Source organism: Poromitra crassiceps (assembly GCF_964638095.1).
Source record: "Poromitra crassiceps genome assembly, chromosome: 2".
NCBI classification, from domain to species: Eukaryota; Metazoa; Chordata; class Actinopteri; order Beryciformes; family Melamphaidae; genus Poromitra; species Poromitra crassiceps.
The window spans coordinates 84,923,451-84,940,848 of NC_139624.1; the positions used below are offsets into that span (position 1 = coordinate 84,923,451).

At 42.0% G+C, this 17,398-nt stretch overlaps 1 protein-coding gene across 3 annotated transcripts in view; it reads left to right on the plus strand.

Annotated features, from left to right (window-relative positions):
• plod2 (procollagen-lysine, 2-oxoglutarate 5-dioxygenase 2) overlaps positions 1-17,398 on the plus strand; it is a 57,584-nt gene that overhangs the window by 26,059 nt on the left and 14,127 nt on the right. For all 3 annotated transcript variants that reach the window (XM_083632181.1, XM_083632182.1, XM_083632183.1), the window contains exons 4-13: positions 3,954-4,117; positions 7,063-7,175; positions 7,369-7,432; positions 7,769-7,866; positions 9,953-10,054; positions 12,799-12,924; positions 13,031-13,152; positions 14,044-14,148; positions 15,065-15,190; positions 16,153-16,294. In XM_083632181.1, coding sequence (XP_083488307.1) covers positions 3,954-4,117; positions 7,063-7,175; positions 7,369-7,432; positions 7,769-7,866; positions 9,953-10,054; positions 12,799-12,924; positions 13,031-13,152; positions 14,044-14,148; positions 15,065-15,190; positions 16,153-16,294 — 1,162 coding nt within the window. The remainder of the gene's footprint in view (positions 1-3,953; positions 4,118-7,062; positions 7,176-7,368; positions 7,433-7,768; positions 7,867-9,952; positions 10,055-12,798; positions 12,925-13,030; positions 13,153-14,043; positions 14,149-15,064; positions 15,191-16,152; positions 16,295-17,398) is intronic.

Here is a 17,398-nt window from a genome sequence, read left to right on the forward strand (position 1 = left end):
TTCTTTGAAACAGTGGAGGAGACATGTCCCTTTTCTCCATATTGAGTCCACATGTTTCCAAACAACACATCAAATTCAATATATATACCGTATATATATTTCAGTGTTTTGTGTGTGTGTGTGTGTGTGTGTGTGGGGGGGGGGGAGGTTATTATTATTATTATGAATCTATCCATTCCTTAATTCGTCTTATTTTATGATGCTTGACTATAAATTTGGGATGCTTTGATAAAGACTATCTCCACCCAAATATCAGTTTTGCTTGATCTAGCCTATGAAATGCATTTCTATAATGAAAAATATATATATAAATAAATGGAAGCAAAACACCCTTATTTGCTGTGCAGATCTATGAATGAGTAATTAGAATAATTTTCACAATTACTGTCTGTAATAAGTGCTTTGAAAGCAAAGCCTGGTCATTGAGAGGTGTTTCTGCGTGTTTATGTAACAATTAACCAGCCTCCCCTCATTCATTACAGACTGAGCTTTGTGAGATATATGAGAAGAGTAAATCTCACATGCAGGTAGATGAAGTATGAGTTTTCAAGGCCAATGGAAGGTTTCACTGAGTTAATGTGAGTGATTTAGCATAATAACAGCCTTAGGCTACAGCATATTTCTTCAAGTACAGTAGAAGATGATGATACTTACCATGTCTCGTGAATACTGTAGCTATAATCACTGTGCAAAGTTGTTGTTCTTATTTTCTCCCCAATTGTACTTGGCCAATTTCCCCTGCTGTCCTGGTCGTTGCACCACCCCCTCTGCCGATCTCGGGAGAGCCGTAGACTAGCTAGCACATGCTTCCTCCGATACATGTGAAGTCACCAGTAGCTTTTTCCCCTCCTGACAGCGAGGAGTTTCATCGGCAGGATGTAGCGCGTAGGAGGATCATGCTATTCCCCCAGTTCCCCTACTCCCTGAACAGGTGCCCTGACCGGCCAGAGGAGGCACTATTGCAGTGACCAGGACACATACTCTTAATCTGGCTTCCCACCCGCAGACACAGCCAATTGTAGCTGTATGCACGCCGGGCCAAGCCTAAGGTAACACAGGGAGGGAACCTGTGACCCCCGTGTTGGTAGGCAGGGAATCTACTGCTGCACTACCCGGTGGGCACCCCTAAGTATTTGGTATTTGAAATTTAAAAGATTTAGTTTTTTCTTAAAATAAATCATATTACTACTATAATTGGAGAGCTGTCTGTCTGTCTGTCTGTCTGTCCGTCCAGAGTTGCAAGGCATACTGTTGCTCCGATCGCCTCCAAAATTTGCCAAACACTTTTCAGGGGTCTACTGGAATTAATCTGTTCCAAAAAAAATGAAAAAAGTCACTGATATCTCAATGTGTGTGTCATTTATGACATCACTGATTATGTCACTGATATCACAAAATAATACTAAAAACCTCAGTGGCATGCCGTCCATTAGGCGAACTAGGCAAATGCTAGGGGCGCTTGAGCCGTTAGGGGCGCCAGAGAGGGTAAAACATTTTTCTTTCTTTTTTAAATAATAGGCCTACTATTATTTTACAATAGTAGACAAAAAATAAGCAGAACGACGTCTTAAGCCTTTAAATAATAGTGAAATCATTTTTCTAATTCTGGCTTTCTGGCTGCCTGGGGTGCAGCACTTTCACCATGGTCCCTAATCCATACCACACCACCCCCTGCGCGGCCGCGCCCCCTTCTACCTGCTCGGAGCTTTTTCCCAGAGTGGGGGAAGGGAGCTTGAAGGTGGGTGCTGAGGGTGCTGCAGCACCCCCTGGTGGCAAGAAATGGGAATTTCGAAATTGTTGGATTTGGCTGTCTTGTGTTTATACCACCAACAAGATGCATTAAAAAACAGTTTGTGCTCCCCAGCTCTAATCTTATTTCATACGCTCTCTCTTCAAAAGTGTTTGATTTTCATCATAATCTGGTTTTCCATAATAATAATAATAAGTTCAGTGTTTATGCCTGTGTTGCTGTCTGTTGTAGTGTAAAACGACTAAAGGGAGAGCAGGTGCTTACATGAAAGTGAGTGAGAAAAGGAGAAGATACTGAATAATGACATCACAACAGTATAATCCTAATGTTAATTTAAAATTAAATATTCTTCTAAACATGGATGAAAGTCGAAAAAACGTAAAATTTTCTTCGGCGCTGCCCTTGCGGGTAGCGCCACTGGGGAAGGGCGATTCTGAGCCTGCACTGCAGTGGTGGAATTAGCTGCGATATAATTTTTATTATATTTTCTTTGGGGGAGGGGGGAGGGGGGGGGGCACTAGCAAAAATCGTGCCTAGGGCACCAACTTGGTCAGGCACGCCACTGAAAAAGCTCATATTAGAACATTGGAAAATCCCTATTTTCTTGTTGATGTGATGGGTAAAACAAAGAATACTACAAAAATAAATGGAGGATACGGATAGAGCCATGTGCATTTGAAGAACCAGGACCACATGGAAGGACTGCACCCTACTGTAGCATTTAGTGGCCTTTTATTTCAATTTTCACGTATTCATTCAGTTTCATTCTAAAACAAACATGAAAGCAATCCGAGTCCAGATTGCATCTTTTACTTCTTGCGTGAGTGGAGCTATTTATTCTCTCACCACAATCTCAGTCAGTTAAGCATCTTAGATGATTTGTATATCAGGCAAGGCAACATAAAAAATAAGCTGTATTTGTAAAAATGCTACCAAGACCAATTGATCCCCAATCCACTTTTTATTTGCACATAATACAGTTTTTAAACAATGTCAAAAATGATTTTCTTGGGGGTTTAACACTTCCATCTACAATGTAGCAGTAACAATGATTGATGAGTTGAGGAGGGACAGAGAGATACTTGTGTGAGCATGTGTTGGCCAGATGTGGCTGCAGAAATGCTCAACACAGCTAAGCAGCATTCCTCACTCACCTACACACATCCATGAGGTGGTGTAAGTGGATGTTAAAGGATAACGTCAGTGTTTTTTTAATGCATTTCTTACCGTCAACAATCCTATGACAAAATCAGCAATTAATTAGTTTTTCTAACAAGTCTCGTCCAGGTAGCTGATGAACCAATAAAGCAAAAATATCTCAGCAGTCATACAACCAAATTGTATATATACTGTAGATTAAAAAATGAAAATAAAATAAAAAAATACGTGATTTTAAACTATGTGAGCTGTATTTAAAGGCTTTTGGCTTACAATTGGAAACAATGGAGGGTAAAAAGGGTACATGGGAAGTCATAAAGTAATGGGAGTAGAGCAGCCATTCCCAGCCAACCTGTGGGCCGGGGCTGTTGCTTGTTTGACCTGGCCGCTCCGCTGACAGTTCTCTTGTGCCGCTGCTACCTCGGCCTCGGTCGCTGCTGCCCCGCCGCTGCAGCGGGATGGCCAGGTGGATTGAGTAGCTGCTGTATGCCCTAGGGCTGGGCGATAAATGTCAGACTAATCGTTTGTTGTCTATTCAGTGGCATCATATCGCCTCGTAATTATAATACATGATAACTTGATTGCAAAATTTTACTTTGCTTATACAAATGATATTGTGATATACATTACAGTAGTATGTTTCGAAACTGACCCCTGTGACTATTCCTGACCGTATCGCCAAGCCAAGTCAGTCTGTCTGTTCTGCTCTCTCTCCTCCTCCCCCTCCCTCCCTCCCTCTGCTCTTTTCCTACCTTTCTCCCTCTCCCTCTCCACCTCCCCCCTTTCCCTGCTCTCTCCTCCCCCACTTTCTTTGTTATCATGTATGTACTGTATGTGTAAAGAGTTAGGCACTTTTTCCTCAGTCTGAGGTCACAGTTTCAAACCCTCTGTCACCAAGAATGTCCACTGTTTACATCAAGATTTCTATCTGCCTCTAGCAAGTAACAGCGTAGATTTCTCAGATGTTAGATTAGGTTGCCCATAAAGGGTAAAAAAAAAGTCTGATAATGATCTGTTGTATTTCTTTTTCACTCTGCCCTGTTAGCTATGATCTTATCTTCGCCGGGGGACCAGAGGAGATCCTCAGGAAGTTCCAGCAAGCCAATCACAAAGTGCTTTTTGGTGCAGAGGGATTGGTATGGCCAGATAAGCGACTGGCTGACAAGTATCCATCCGTCCGCAGTGGGAAGCGCTTCCTCAACTCAGGAGGTGGGTCTTTTACTGTCAATGGTCCAAACACATGATTTCCACATTACTGGAGATTATGCTGAATTGTTTTGACCCATTCAATGGGTCAACAACTTTTCTATCAAGACAGATTATGAAGATCAATGAATCAACCTTAACCATTACAAATTGCCCCCTTTCATTTGATTTAAAGAGCATGGTGCAGGTTGGAGACCACATTGCATTAATGTGTAGGAGGGGTATATAGGTATACTGTTCCTGAAATGGAGGATTTCTGAGTGGTTTTATGTCTGCCCTGGTGTCTGTCACCTTTTTCATTCTCCATAACTTTGCATCCCTGTGTCAGCCCCAGCAGAACGTCCAGCAACAAGTGATGTCACAGGTGTTTCCCATTTAGAATGCTGTTGTGGAAAATCAATAAGCAGTCAATCAATCAATTTTACTCTGACAATGCCATCCTTTTATTTCTGCCCTGGGGGCCTGTAAAAAAAACCATTTTGTTTTTTGGTGTATTTTCGTACTAATCATGAGCCCAAAATGCAAATTCATACAAAAAAGCAAACTGCACCACGCTCTTTAAAGCGTCTTTGAGTAACTAGAAAATTCTATATAAGACATATGTATTATTATTATTATTATTATTATTATTATTATTATTATTATTATTATTATTATTATTATTATTAAAATGTCATGTGCACACCAGCTTTATGTTGGACGCAGCTATAAATCATATACCCATGTGTTTGACTTTTTAACTCCATTCCACCAACCCCCTAAAACTTGAAGGCTTACAGGCCAAGGCTGGAATTCTGTGTGGGTCAAGCTGCACTGCACATTCAGTTTAGTGGTTTCAAGGAATGGCAGCAGGCGGGTGTTATTTTTTAAATACGAAACCACAGGACTTTTATTATTATCTCTTGCTCTAAAATTAAAGTATATTTTCCCTGTAAACCGGCTTTTGGAGACATCAAGGTATTTCCTGTCCAAATGAACAGGAGGTAATATAAGCCCATTCATGTGAATATTAGCTGGATAGTGTCTTCATTCTCAACCCTTTTTTTTTATCCAGATTTCCTTTTTTTCAACGCTCGATCTTGCATAGACATATGAAAATATATGTTGCAATGCATGATCCAAATGGCCTGGTCAACAATGTCCTGCCAGTTCTTCAGAAGTTTGAATGACTGTTTTCTCTGTGGTCATCAGTCTGGCCTGACCTCCCATATTGGAGCCAAGCTGTCTCATCTGATCACAGCCTGTTTTTAGCATTCATTGTCATTGACATGACATGCGAGTCTTGGCCCCCCATGTGCCACCGTTTGTATAAAATTACAGCTTTTGGTTTTGTTCCTAAGGCTACCACCCAAGTGGCCGTTGGGGGATGTTTTATTGCATCTACTGTGTGCTACTGTGTGTCACAGAGGGCACTGGGCTTTGGGGATGGACTCACGATAGATTACAGGGGATGGGTGTGTGTCTCTGTGTGTGTTCACCTCAGTAGACTAACAAAAGAGTCACTCGAGCAACCGACCAAATAGAAATGGTTCAGATGGGGGCCTGTAACCCATGGGGATTTGCCATCGAGAGCTGAAAGTAAATGAAATGGATTTCTAGCAGATACTCCCCTTGGGGAGCCATTAGTTCTGTCACAACAGGTACAAAGACCTCAGCAGAACAGCAAGCAAGGAGTAGATCTTGTCTAAACAGAATGAAAGCCCATTGGGCAGTGGAATGTGGGGTGGCTGTACCCTCACCTAGTGGTGGAGGGTCGAACCCAAAAGAGGTGACCCTCCTTAAATGAATTCACTGTAGCTATTCCCACAGAGACACCAGGCTTAGCCTTTGGGTGCCACATACACAGCGGTCTCACATGTTGCATCCTATGGTTTAAAAAATTATAGGGTCGAGGAGACGATTCAGGCGACTCCTGTCGCCAACATCAGCTTTCAAAACTGGACAACCAAGTTAGCAAGGCACATTAGCTGAACAATACAGACAAACACAAATGGATTCTATTATTTCAAACGATTTGTGGGAATGGCAGTGATTGTATTATGTTTTATTATGTGTTTTATGGCAGAGGAGGTAGCGATTGTGAGTTGCTCCATGACGCAGTGGTGCAGTTAAATTGACCACAAGTTTTGATGTTATATACTTTTCTTTTCTACCATGAAAATATATATTTCATTTGTTTGTTCAAATGTTGGGTCAAAATAGGTTAACACCTACGGTGTTAGTTGGAATCTGTTTGTTCATTGTTGTTGTTGTTTGTTGCGGTCATAAAAGCGTCATTTTGTGGATGGTTTGAAACTGATTATACACAGGAAATGATTTGCATAAAGTGTCATGATTTTAACATAATCAGTCCTGCTATTCAGACTATGTCATATCTATCTTTCACCTTGTTTACAGTGTCTGAGGCTTTTATAATGAGGGGATCTAAAAAGTACACAGACCAACGACATAGCCAAACCCTGCAATCTTCCACTGTGGTCAGTCAGTGAGCTTCAGCAAGAGAGGAGAAATGAGGAGATAGTGGAAAAGTGGAGTAGATGCTGCCTTGAGAACTTTCAGTCCAGAGCGGATGTGAGCCACTAGCATGCAGACAGTGTTTCATAAGCCCAGCTATGAGTTCTCAGCCATTTAAAGACATTACGCTTTTCCACTGGTGCCCATTGTCACTGTCTTGTATATCCGACGTGGTTTGTGGCGAGCGCTCATTCCTACCCAGTGCTCGTTTTTCTGGGATTATTGCCAAAAATCGCACTTTGTGTATGCCTCTTGGCTTATTGCCAGGGTGAGGTATTTAGCCCTGAGAGCAGCTTTGGTTTTCCCCCTCTGCAGACATAATTGACACCAACACTCTGTCACGGGTGTATATGACCTTGTAAAAACATTTTTCTCAACCTATATTTTACTTTACTGCTGGCAATGTGTTTACCGCTCTATGCTATAACTTACAGGTATAATTGGCTACGCCCCGTACATAAACAAAGTTGTTGCACAGTGGAACCTCCATGACAATGATGATGACCAGCTCTTCTACACTAAAATATACCTGGATCCATTACAACGAGTAAGTATTCAAACAGCAGCTGCTGATGCTTACTGTTTTCTACTATTGTATGTTGTATACCATACTATGTACTGTTTGCTGTATTTATTACTCAACCACATATGTGAAAACATCTGAAAATACATCATTCCTAGAAAACATGCAAATTCTAGAAAATGTGCAAATCTTTCATGTCTGTTTTCATGTTTCTCAGGACACTCTGAATATGACTTTGGACCACAAGTGCCAGATTTTCCAGAACCTGAACGGTGCCATTGGTGGGTAACCATAGCAAACTAATTAAAGGTTCTTCAGTTTCCTGCTCACCTGGATCTTTCTTTTTGCCAAATATTTTAAATATAATGTTATAAAGCCTCCATTTTACTCTATCACTTGTAAGAAAAGAAAATGGATACTTGGATATTAATTAATTAAACCAACATACTGTAGCATTTTTGCCACCTAAGAAAGATTGCATATTTTCAGAGAAGCTGTAGGCTTGGTACTGTATCCTCTGAGTTACAAAAAAAAATAAAAAAACATCTGAACCTGAGCATATGGTAAGAAGATTTTGACAGCCTGGCCTGTACTGTCTCGTGTTCCTGTTTTGGCAGATGAGGTGCTTCTCAAGTTTGGAACAGACAGAGTGCGAGTGAGAAACACAGTGTATGACACTCTGCCAGTGGTTGTCCATGGCAACGGAAACACCAAAGTGAGTAAGAAATGATGCCGTCAAGCATAGCTCATATATCATAATGACATTGATGTAGTCTACAAGTTTGCAGCTCAGCACAGACACTTTTCAGATACTCATCCTCATGGAGATGACTATAGCTTTGGGCTGAATTCTTGATATTGGCCTACGCCGTTTCCATTTTCATCCAACCAGCATTCATCCTCCAAGTTATCATTAGTTATAAATCCCCGAAATATACAGGCGGCCCCTTTGCGGTATTGGCCAGAGAAGGCCTCTATGGACGCCAGCTCATTATTCAGTGGAGGAGAGAGGTCTGGCCAAGACTGGGCTATAATGCTTCTCTCCATGTGTCCTATATTTTCTCTAAGCCATCGCTCTATCTCAGAGTGCACTACAGTGAGGGGGCCATCGCTCTCTCTCAGAGTGCACTACAGTGAGGGGGTCTCTCTCAGAGTGCACTATAGTGAGGGGGCCATCGCTCTCTCTCAGAGTGCACTACAGTGAGGGGGTCAGCAAGCTCTCTCTCAGAGTGCACTACAGTGAGGGGGTCAGCAAGCTCTCTCTCAGAGTGCACTACAGTGAGGGGGTCATTGCTCTCTCTCAGAGTGCACTACAGTGAGGGGGTCATCGCTCTCTCTCAGAGTGCACTACAGTGAGGGGCTCAGCAAGCTCTCTCTCAGAGTGCACTACAGTGAGGGGGTCATCACTCTCTCTCAGAGTGCATTACAGTGAGGGGGTCAGCAAGCTCTCTCTCAGAGTGCACTACAGTGAGGGGGTCATCACTCTCTCTCACAGTGCACTACAGTGAGGGGGTCAGCAAGCTCTCTCTCAGAGTGCACTACAGTGAGGGGGTCAGCAAGCTCTCTCTCAGAGTGCACTACAGTGAGGGGGTCATCACTCTCAGAGTGCACTACAGTGAGGGGGTCATCGCTCTCTCTCAGAATGCACTACAGTGAGGGGGTCAGCAAGCTCTCTCTCAGAGTGCACTACAGTGAGGGGGCCATCGCTCTCTCTCAGAGTGCACTACAGTGAGGGGGCCATCGCTCTCTCTCAGAGTGCACTACAGTGAGGGGGTCTCTCTCAGAGTGCACTACAGTGAGGGGGCCATCGCTCTCTCTCAGAGTGCACTACAGTGAGGGGGTCATCGCTCTCTCTCAGAGTGCACTACAGTGACGGGGTCAGCAAGCTCTCTCTCAGAGTGCACTACAGTGAGGGGGTCAGCAAGCTCTCTCTCAGAGTGCACTACAGTGAGGGGGCCATCGCTCTCTCTCAGAGTGCACTACAGTGAGGGGGTCAGCAAGGATGTCTGAATGATACTGTGCAGAGTTTTTTCTGGCCTTTTTCCCTAGCCCCCTCACTATTCACATTACTCGCTCCACCACCAGCGCCCGTCTCTGGGCTTCCTTGGTCAGGAACCAAACCCAACACACTATTGAGTCATTCTCCCCAGAGGCCTCCACATGTGGAGCACAAGCTTTAAATGGTAGATCCTACGTGTCTTAGCGAGACTTATATGTGTCTTAGCGAGACACTTGAAATGGTTTCTATAATCGGTGCATGCTAGCTTGATCTCGTTTATGCTCTGTTCCTTTTCCCCCAGTTATCACTCCACGTTGAATCTGCTGCCTCAGTAGTGCACAGGGAATTATACATTACTGGGGGACTTTGCACATGTATTCCTTGCACACTAAATACAGAGCAGCTATGGTCACCATGAGTTATGATTACAATATGTTGAAATGTATGATGAGACTTTACAAGAAAAGGAATAATTATGTTCGATTCTGTCAGTATAAATCTGACCAAAAGAGACATCTATGGCCCTCTGGGCTTTAGTCTGACGTGCAAATGGATTGTGTCTGCCCACACACCTGCGGTAAATCACTGACTGAATGTCTGCAGTGAGTGTCCAGGAGGACATTCCATACGAGTGTAGATCATGTTTTGTGTGGGCCCTGCTGAAGCCTTAATAGGACTCATACGAGTGTAGATCGTCTTTTGTGTGGGCCCTGCTGAAGCCTTACTAGGAGTCAGTGCATGTGCTATCATTAATGTTCTGCATGACTAGGCATTCCCCTTCTCTGACTTGTTATCCTGACAGATATACCTGAACCACTTGGCCAACTACATCCCCAATGCCTGGAACTATGAGCACGGCTGCGGCAACTGTGATCAGAATATGGTGGACTTGTCTCAGTTGCAAGTAAGTATTTCAAATTAAGCCATTTTCCTTTCTATTCACTTTCCTCATTTTAAATTGCTGCTTTGGAAAGTTCCTCTTTAGCCTCCTCCCTGAAAGGATGAACCATATGATAGTCATTCAGCATGGCCCATCCATCTATCAGTGGCTGTCTAGACAGGAGGAGTGGAGCCCAGCCTGTCCCTATTTCAACAGATAAGCCAGAATGATGGTGCTATGCACACTCCCTTTCCAACAATAATAGGTTATGTGCCCTTTGGTCCCCTTGGACCCTTATTAAAAGAACATAAGTGCCAGGCAAACTACTTGGGGAAGAGGAAGCGCTGTGCTACTGTGGTGCAGGATATGGCTTCTGGGGTTTTCAGAAGGGTTCACTTAAAGGGGTGTCACTGTCGACCAGCCTGCTTTTTAGTGGGCTTCTCAGTATGGCTTGTATCCACAATGGTAAGTTATAGTGGTTGCACTGAAAATTTGTCACAGAGTTCAGCCAAGGCTGTCGACGTATAGACACAGCAGGAACGGTAGGAACTAGGAAGTGTCTCCGGTGGTGTGGTTATGTCTGTCAAGAATATTACTCCAACGTTCCTTTTCTCTCTGTGGGGAAAGTAGGAAAGATACGCAATTTCCTTATTTATTTAGTACACTAGAATTATTTTTATGTTTTCGCATCGTTTATGTTTTCTGCAATTACAAACCTGTTTGATCAAAGTGCTAAATGTGGCAGCAATCAAATCACATCAAGGTCTTCACTAGGGATGGGCATTTCTAGCAAAAACACTATTCGAAATTCGCTGGCCAAATTCGAATTTAATTCGAAATTCGAAAAAAAAATAAAAAATGTAATTTTTTTTTTTTTTTTTTTTTTTTTTTTTTGTGTGAGTGAAATGTTGCATTGTCTCCCCTGATTCTAAGTCTATGGCTTTATTAATTAATATAAAAAGCTTCTGCTGTGGATTTTTAGCTCAAACAAGCATTGCACCACTGAAGTAAAGAACATGTTACATGACATTGACATTTTCGAAAATAAAAAACAGTTTTGACAATCATGAGTGGTTCATTAAATATTTAGTAGGCTCAGGTCTGAGTGCCAAAGGGGTGCCAAAGTCACCCCCTCTCCCTCTTCATGGGATTTCATCCGCCATTCATTTTTCCATAAACCTTGCTTAAAATGCTTATAAAAATGGTTTTACTTGCTCAAACCAAGCGATTTGACTATACTTAGAATCAGGGGAGACAATGCAACATTTCACTAAAAAAAAAAAAAAAAAAAATTCGAATTTCGAATTTCAATAATAAAAGTCGACCTTGATAATAACAACGATTATTCGAAAATTCGAAATTCGATGCCCATCCCTAGTCTTCACACTACACAGACAAAACAGAATGTATATATTACAAAAAGAAATATTGCTTTTTTTGTCAGAATATCCAAATCCCCACGTGGACATTTACTGTAACGCCGTAAGCCCCATGAATGGATGTGCTTCAGTAGTGTAGCTGGAGTCCATTCAATACAAACACACCTGTATTAAAGGCATCTCTGTGAAAGTTGTCTGAACCTCCAAAGTGAATGCAGAAAAAATGCTGTTTCCAAATAATGGGAAAGGCTTCGGAGGCTGTTAGTGAAGAAGTTTGGTTCTGCTGTGTCGCTCAGTAACGGACTGTGTGTACTGGGGATGGAGATTTCTGACACATCGTGTCATCTGGGAACACTGGTCACACTGTCCAGGCCTTTTGTGGGGGTAAATCCAGGTCACCAGAGTCCTGCCTGATGCTTTGTATATACTTTGGTTTTGGGGCGAGCATAGCGACCTTACACAGACTCACAGTGTTAACAAAGGCAGAGCGCTGGCCCTCGCAGAGAGTGCACGCGTCAGCCAGATCCTTGAAGTCTGTCTGTTTGTCCTTTTTGAAAGTTGAGGTGTAGGTCCTGTCTCGTTTGATGAGAGGCCCCGTTTCTTTGTTGTCTGCCCTTTTCCCTCCTTGCTGTCTGTAACAATTTAAGAGCAATATTGGCTGGACTCCTGGGTGCCCCCCTTCATTTGGCTGAAACATAGTCATTGGCTGGACTCCTGGGTGCCCCCCTTCATTTGGCTGAAACGTAGTCATTGCGGAACTGGCAAATTAGATGGTTCCACTCGGGTCCTTTTTCATCCCTGGCCCAGACCTTCGCTGTGAACTGGTCAAGAGGATCAGGACACCAGACTGAGCTGTGTGGGCTGGAGCTGAGTGTCATGGGAAAATGTTTTCTCCGTCTCTCTCTGTCTCACTCTCTTCTTCTTCCCAACTGTTTGAGGAACCATTTTTTACAATGGCTTTCTTCTAAGGAGAGCTACACGTGGCAAGCTGTGTTAGAAGTCAAAGTTCCCTTAAAGTTCAGCTTCACTCTGATGAAATTATTGTTTTTGTTTTTGTTTTACTTGGACTCCAGTGAGATTCAGGCCTTTTTCCATGAATCTTGTTATTGTGGAATGTAAACAGCAGAAATTACTTCAAGAAAATTTACATTTGTGAGACATTCAAGCAACATTAAATCAAGATACCTGGGGAAACCAATATTACTACTGTAGAGAGGAACTGTTCATGAAGTCAATACAGTACTGTATCCATGCTATAGAATTTCACTCTTTTACGTTTGTGTGACGAGAAGTGTTAAGACACACAGATGATTTGTGTTAAACAGTATTCCATTTCCAAGTCGTATTGTTTGAACTAGTTTTAAACTGTTTCTTGTCTTGTGTAAACAGGAATTACCAAATGTGCTGGTTGGAGTGTTCATTGAACAGCCAAGTCCATTCCTTCCTGAGTTCTTCCAGCGGCTGCTGACCCTGGATTATCCCAAAGATAAACTCAACATTTTTATCCACAACCACGTGAGTGTATGCAGCTGCTGGTGGATGTGATTAGCCAGTTTCTCTCCTACAAGTCCTTACTGTACATGTGTGGCTTTTGATCCATTAATATTGACTCTCTTCTTAGGAGGTTTACCATGAGAAGCACATGCAGAGGTTTTGGGAGGAGAACAGGAATGTGTTCAACAGTTTCAGGGTTGTGGGACCAGAGGAAACTTTAAGCCAAGGAGAGGCCAGGAACATGGGCATGTACGTGTCTCCTAAATAATCATCTAAATACTAATCTACTGTCGTCTCTCACTGAACCTTTTGTGGTTTGGGGAACAAAACCGATGAACCCAAATTATGGTGTGATAAAAGATGGTGATATAAAGGGCTGTTGGCCATGAGTAATCATAGCCAAATAAAAGGCTATGGGAAATTTTTGAAGGGAAACGTGGTCAAAACGGAAAGAGAAACTCCGGTGAAAATAATGGACTCTGATTGGACTAATGTTCACTCAGTCATCCTGCTCGTTATTCCACCTGCCAGAAGGCGGGACATCCGCTCATTAGTCCAATCAGAGTCCATTATTTTCCCTTTCCATTGTGACCAAGTTTCGCCTGCTTGAAGTACAGATGGGTAGGTGGGAGCATTTCCAAATGTTTGAAGAGACTACAGCCAGATGAACAGTTTGCTCTCCAGACTTGTGGTAATTTGTGCCTTTCCTTGGCTAGAAGATGCAAAAGTGTGCATGTGATATACTGTGTGCATAGCAGCCATTCAGATACACAGGTGCAGTCCACCTCAGCCCAGTCCTCCCTCTCATTGCTCAGTGAGATGTAACAGTCTGTTGTCATGGTGCTTGGTTGATCTGTGTGGCTCCATCTAATCCTATCTAAAGGAGAGCATTGGTCAGGACAGCCCTATAATGATGTAGTCTAAGGTTTATTAGCAGTCTCTAATCTTGTGATCACATTATCCACTCAGTGTGAGTCTACCTCTGTAATTGAGAATACTGACGGCTTATAATTAGGATCTGATAAATTCCAACTTGTGATTATTCCTAAGTATTTGATTGACTCCCGTAAGCAGCCCTAATCAGCTCTTGAACTGAATAACCACTATATACTGTATGTCCTGCTTGTCTGTGTTTTTTAGGGATCTTTGTCGTAAGGATGCCAAATGCGACTACTACTTCAGCATAGATTCGAATGTGATGCTGACCAACCGCCAGACATTAAAGAACCTCATTGAGCAGAACAGGTACCGACTTTGTCATTGCAATAGAAGCCACTTTGAAAGCCCCAGAAGCCTCCATGCCATGGTCGTTGTTTTGACCATTGAGACGGAATTTTATTCCTTAAGTGGCAAAACCGCGGGAACATTACAGCCAAGTGAATGGGTGTTTAAAAATAAGCACTTCTGACTTCCTGTTTTTGCCCGGGCACATGGAAACAGTGCAAGGTTGCACTGAGCTTGAAATGCCACTATACGTTATATGAAAAACAAACATGCAAACTTTTTTTTTTTGTGTGTGTGGCTCCAGCTCATGATTTTGAAAACGGCCCTATAAACTAGATGTCTCTGTGGCTGTGGCATAAGTCTGGTGACCTGCTGCGGGCATGCAAGGCAAAGGCACTTCTGGGATATTTAAAGACGGCATGGGAATTCTTTGCTGGTACAGAAGTTGTGGGAATGAAATGTAAATCTTAACCAAGAAAATTTGGCAATAGTATAATGCATCCATATGATTGAACATTGTGATGTATGGTTAACATATTTTCAGTGCGTTCTTTCACTCATGATAGAAAAGAAAACTTTCATTGTGGTTTGGGTTTGTAAGACTAGAAGTCCAGTAATGCCAGTGGTTCTGTGTTACTATTTCTCATGCAGATTCAGAGAAAAAGACCAGATTCAATGTAAAGCCTGCTGTACCATTGTACTTTTTGAATACGGTCCAGGTATCATTTATGGGTCTGGTTTGTCTTACAATCCCCTGGGATTTACCCACTTGGCAGTGCTCATGTCCCTCCACACAGGGGTTGATTTTATAGATGCAGCCTGTTTGTTTTACCATGAAGAAACCCAGTAGATTTGGTGGCTGTCTGTCTGTGAAATGCCACTGAGTTTTATCCACTCTGACAGAAATACCATCTCTTCCTGCTTCGCTTCCCTACAGAAAAATAATTGGTCCCCTTGTCACTCGGCAAGGCAAGCTGTGGTCCAACTTCTGGGGAGCCTTGAGTCTGGATGGTTATTATGCCCGTTCTGAAGACTACATCGACATTGTGCAGGGAAAACGTGTGTAAGTCACCAGTCCAATAAGGTTTGGACTCTACTTCAAGCATATACAGCACCGATTTTGCTTTTTCATGGATCACAAAATCTTATTTAAAACACAAGTTTGGAAAATTGGAAGACATTACTCACCACTCATTAATGGTGCACCAAGCCTCATGGTGAAAAATAAAACAAAATAATAAAATAGAATAAAATAAAAACTCTTATCACAACTTCCATGTCACTAAGGCTACAGTACGTTCACAGCTGAAAGTGCCCCAATTCTGATTTGTCATTCCCTAATATGTGACCGAGATCTCATGTTTTTTAATCAGTGTGGACAGCAAACGGCTCCAGCAAGTCACATTTATTTTCAATTTTGATGTGGAACACATGAATATGTGATACAAAATCAGATCCTGATGCATGCAGACTACATCAGACTTGTATTTGAATGCCTGACTGTCATAATCTTGGCACACATGGCAGCTCGGCTGAGCCAATGACAACAAGATACAGAGCGATGGAAAGACTGAATTGATCTGACTGAATTGATCATAGTTGTTGTTATTCAGTCCAAACTTGGAGGCAAATACTGTAACCAAATTGTCTTCAAAACAAGCATTTTGTTATCGTTACTTTCTGCATGTGTGTCTTTTTGACAACGGTGCCATTTCATATTGGTATTATCATGTTACATTCAAACCAAAAGCGAAAATCACCAATCATCAGTTGGTGATTGTGTTTCCTCACAGACAAAATAGTCTGAATGAATACCTAGTTTTCATGGATTCAACCCCACTGCCTCATATTCCCGCGAAGAGCCATCTCTCCCTTCTCCAACCAGCCCTAGAACAGACCTGTATAGTCACGGATGGCATGTTGAATATAATGAAACCTCCTCCACTTACTCCAAGAATGATGCATGTGGTTACCATGGTTACCATGAAAACCAAGCCTTCTTCTCCCTATATCTTGTTTTTCTAGCGGTGTGTGGAACATTCCTTTCATGGCACATATATACCTGGTAAAGGGTGAGGTCTTGAGGAAGGAACTGAAGGAGAGGAACTATTTTGTCCTGGAGAAACTGGACCCAGACATGGCTTTGTGTCGAAATGCCAGGGAACTGGTGAGAACGCACCACCTCTATCTTAACATTCATGTTTCTGTATAGTGATATTATACATCTTGTAGTATGAATGTTAATTATTTTATAATGTGTATAATTATAATAATAATAATAATAATAATAATAATAATAATAATAATAATAATAATAATAAAAAAAACATGGCTGTATGAGGGCTGTTTATGCTACAAAACAGAATTCTATATTTACTTACGGTAATGTAGCAGTACTGTTTAATAAGATAGCACTTGAATTGATCCCCTTGTGGGAATTCAGTAGGGGTGGGGGAAAAAATCGATTCACCTAAGTATCGCGATTTTTAATGTCACGATTTTTTGGATCGATCTTTTATTCCAGAATCGATAATCGCAAATTAAAAAAAAAAAAAAAATTTTTTTTTTTTTTTTTTTTTTTTTGGGTGCTTGCAGTCAGGCCACTCACTGAACAGCAGGCCAGGCGCCGCCTACTGGTTTACTAGTGGTTTTATTACTTTATTAGTTAGTCTGAAGTAATAATTACACTTCAGGGTTAAAGTGGGTGCATCTCATTGTAAAATTGGACCCAAATCTGGCTTCAAACGGCCCAAATTTCACGCGCGTTGGCCCATATCGGCCTGGCCTGCTTGGTATCTAATGCCCGGCCTGAATTATGATCCCAGTCCGCCCCTGTTTTTAACTATATCGCCCAGCCCTACTCATGATATATAATATACAGTCTCTAGTGTATGATTCAACTTTTCCCATGTTCTAATCTAGTGTAAAAAAGCAAACAAACTGAAAAAATAAAAGAAAAAAATAAACAAAAATCGCAATAAATCGTAATATCGAATCGCAATAATCGTAGAATCGCAATAATCGTGAATCGCAATATATATCGAATCGGCACCAAAGTATCGTGATAGTATCGAATCGGGAGATAAGTGAATCGGCACAGCCCTAGAATTCAGTAATATAGTAGTATAAATGCAATGAATGTTAATGCTGAAAAAAGTCTGCAGCTCCACGGAGACCAAAGAGGAAAGACTGGCAAGTATACGCAGTTTGAAATGTGCGCTTGTCTGTCATCAAGGCATGGTTTTCCTCTGTTGGCGACAGCCTCTATGGT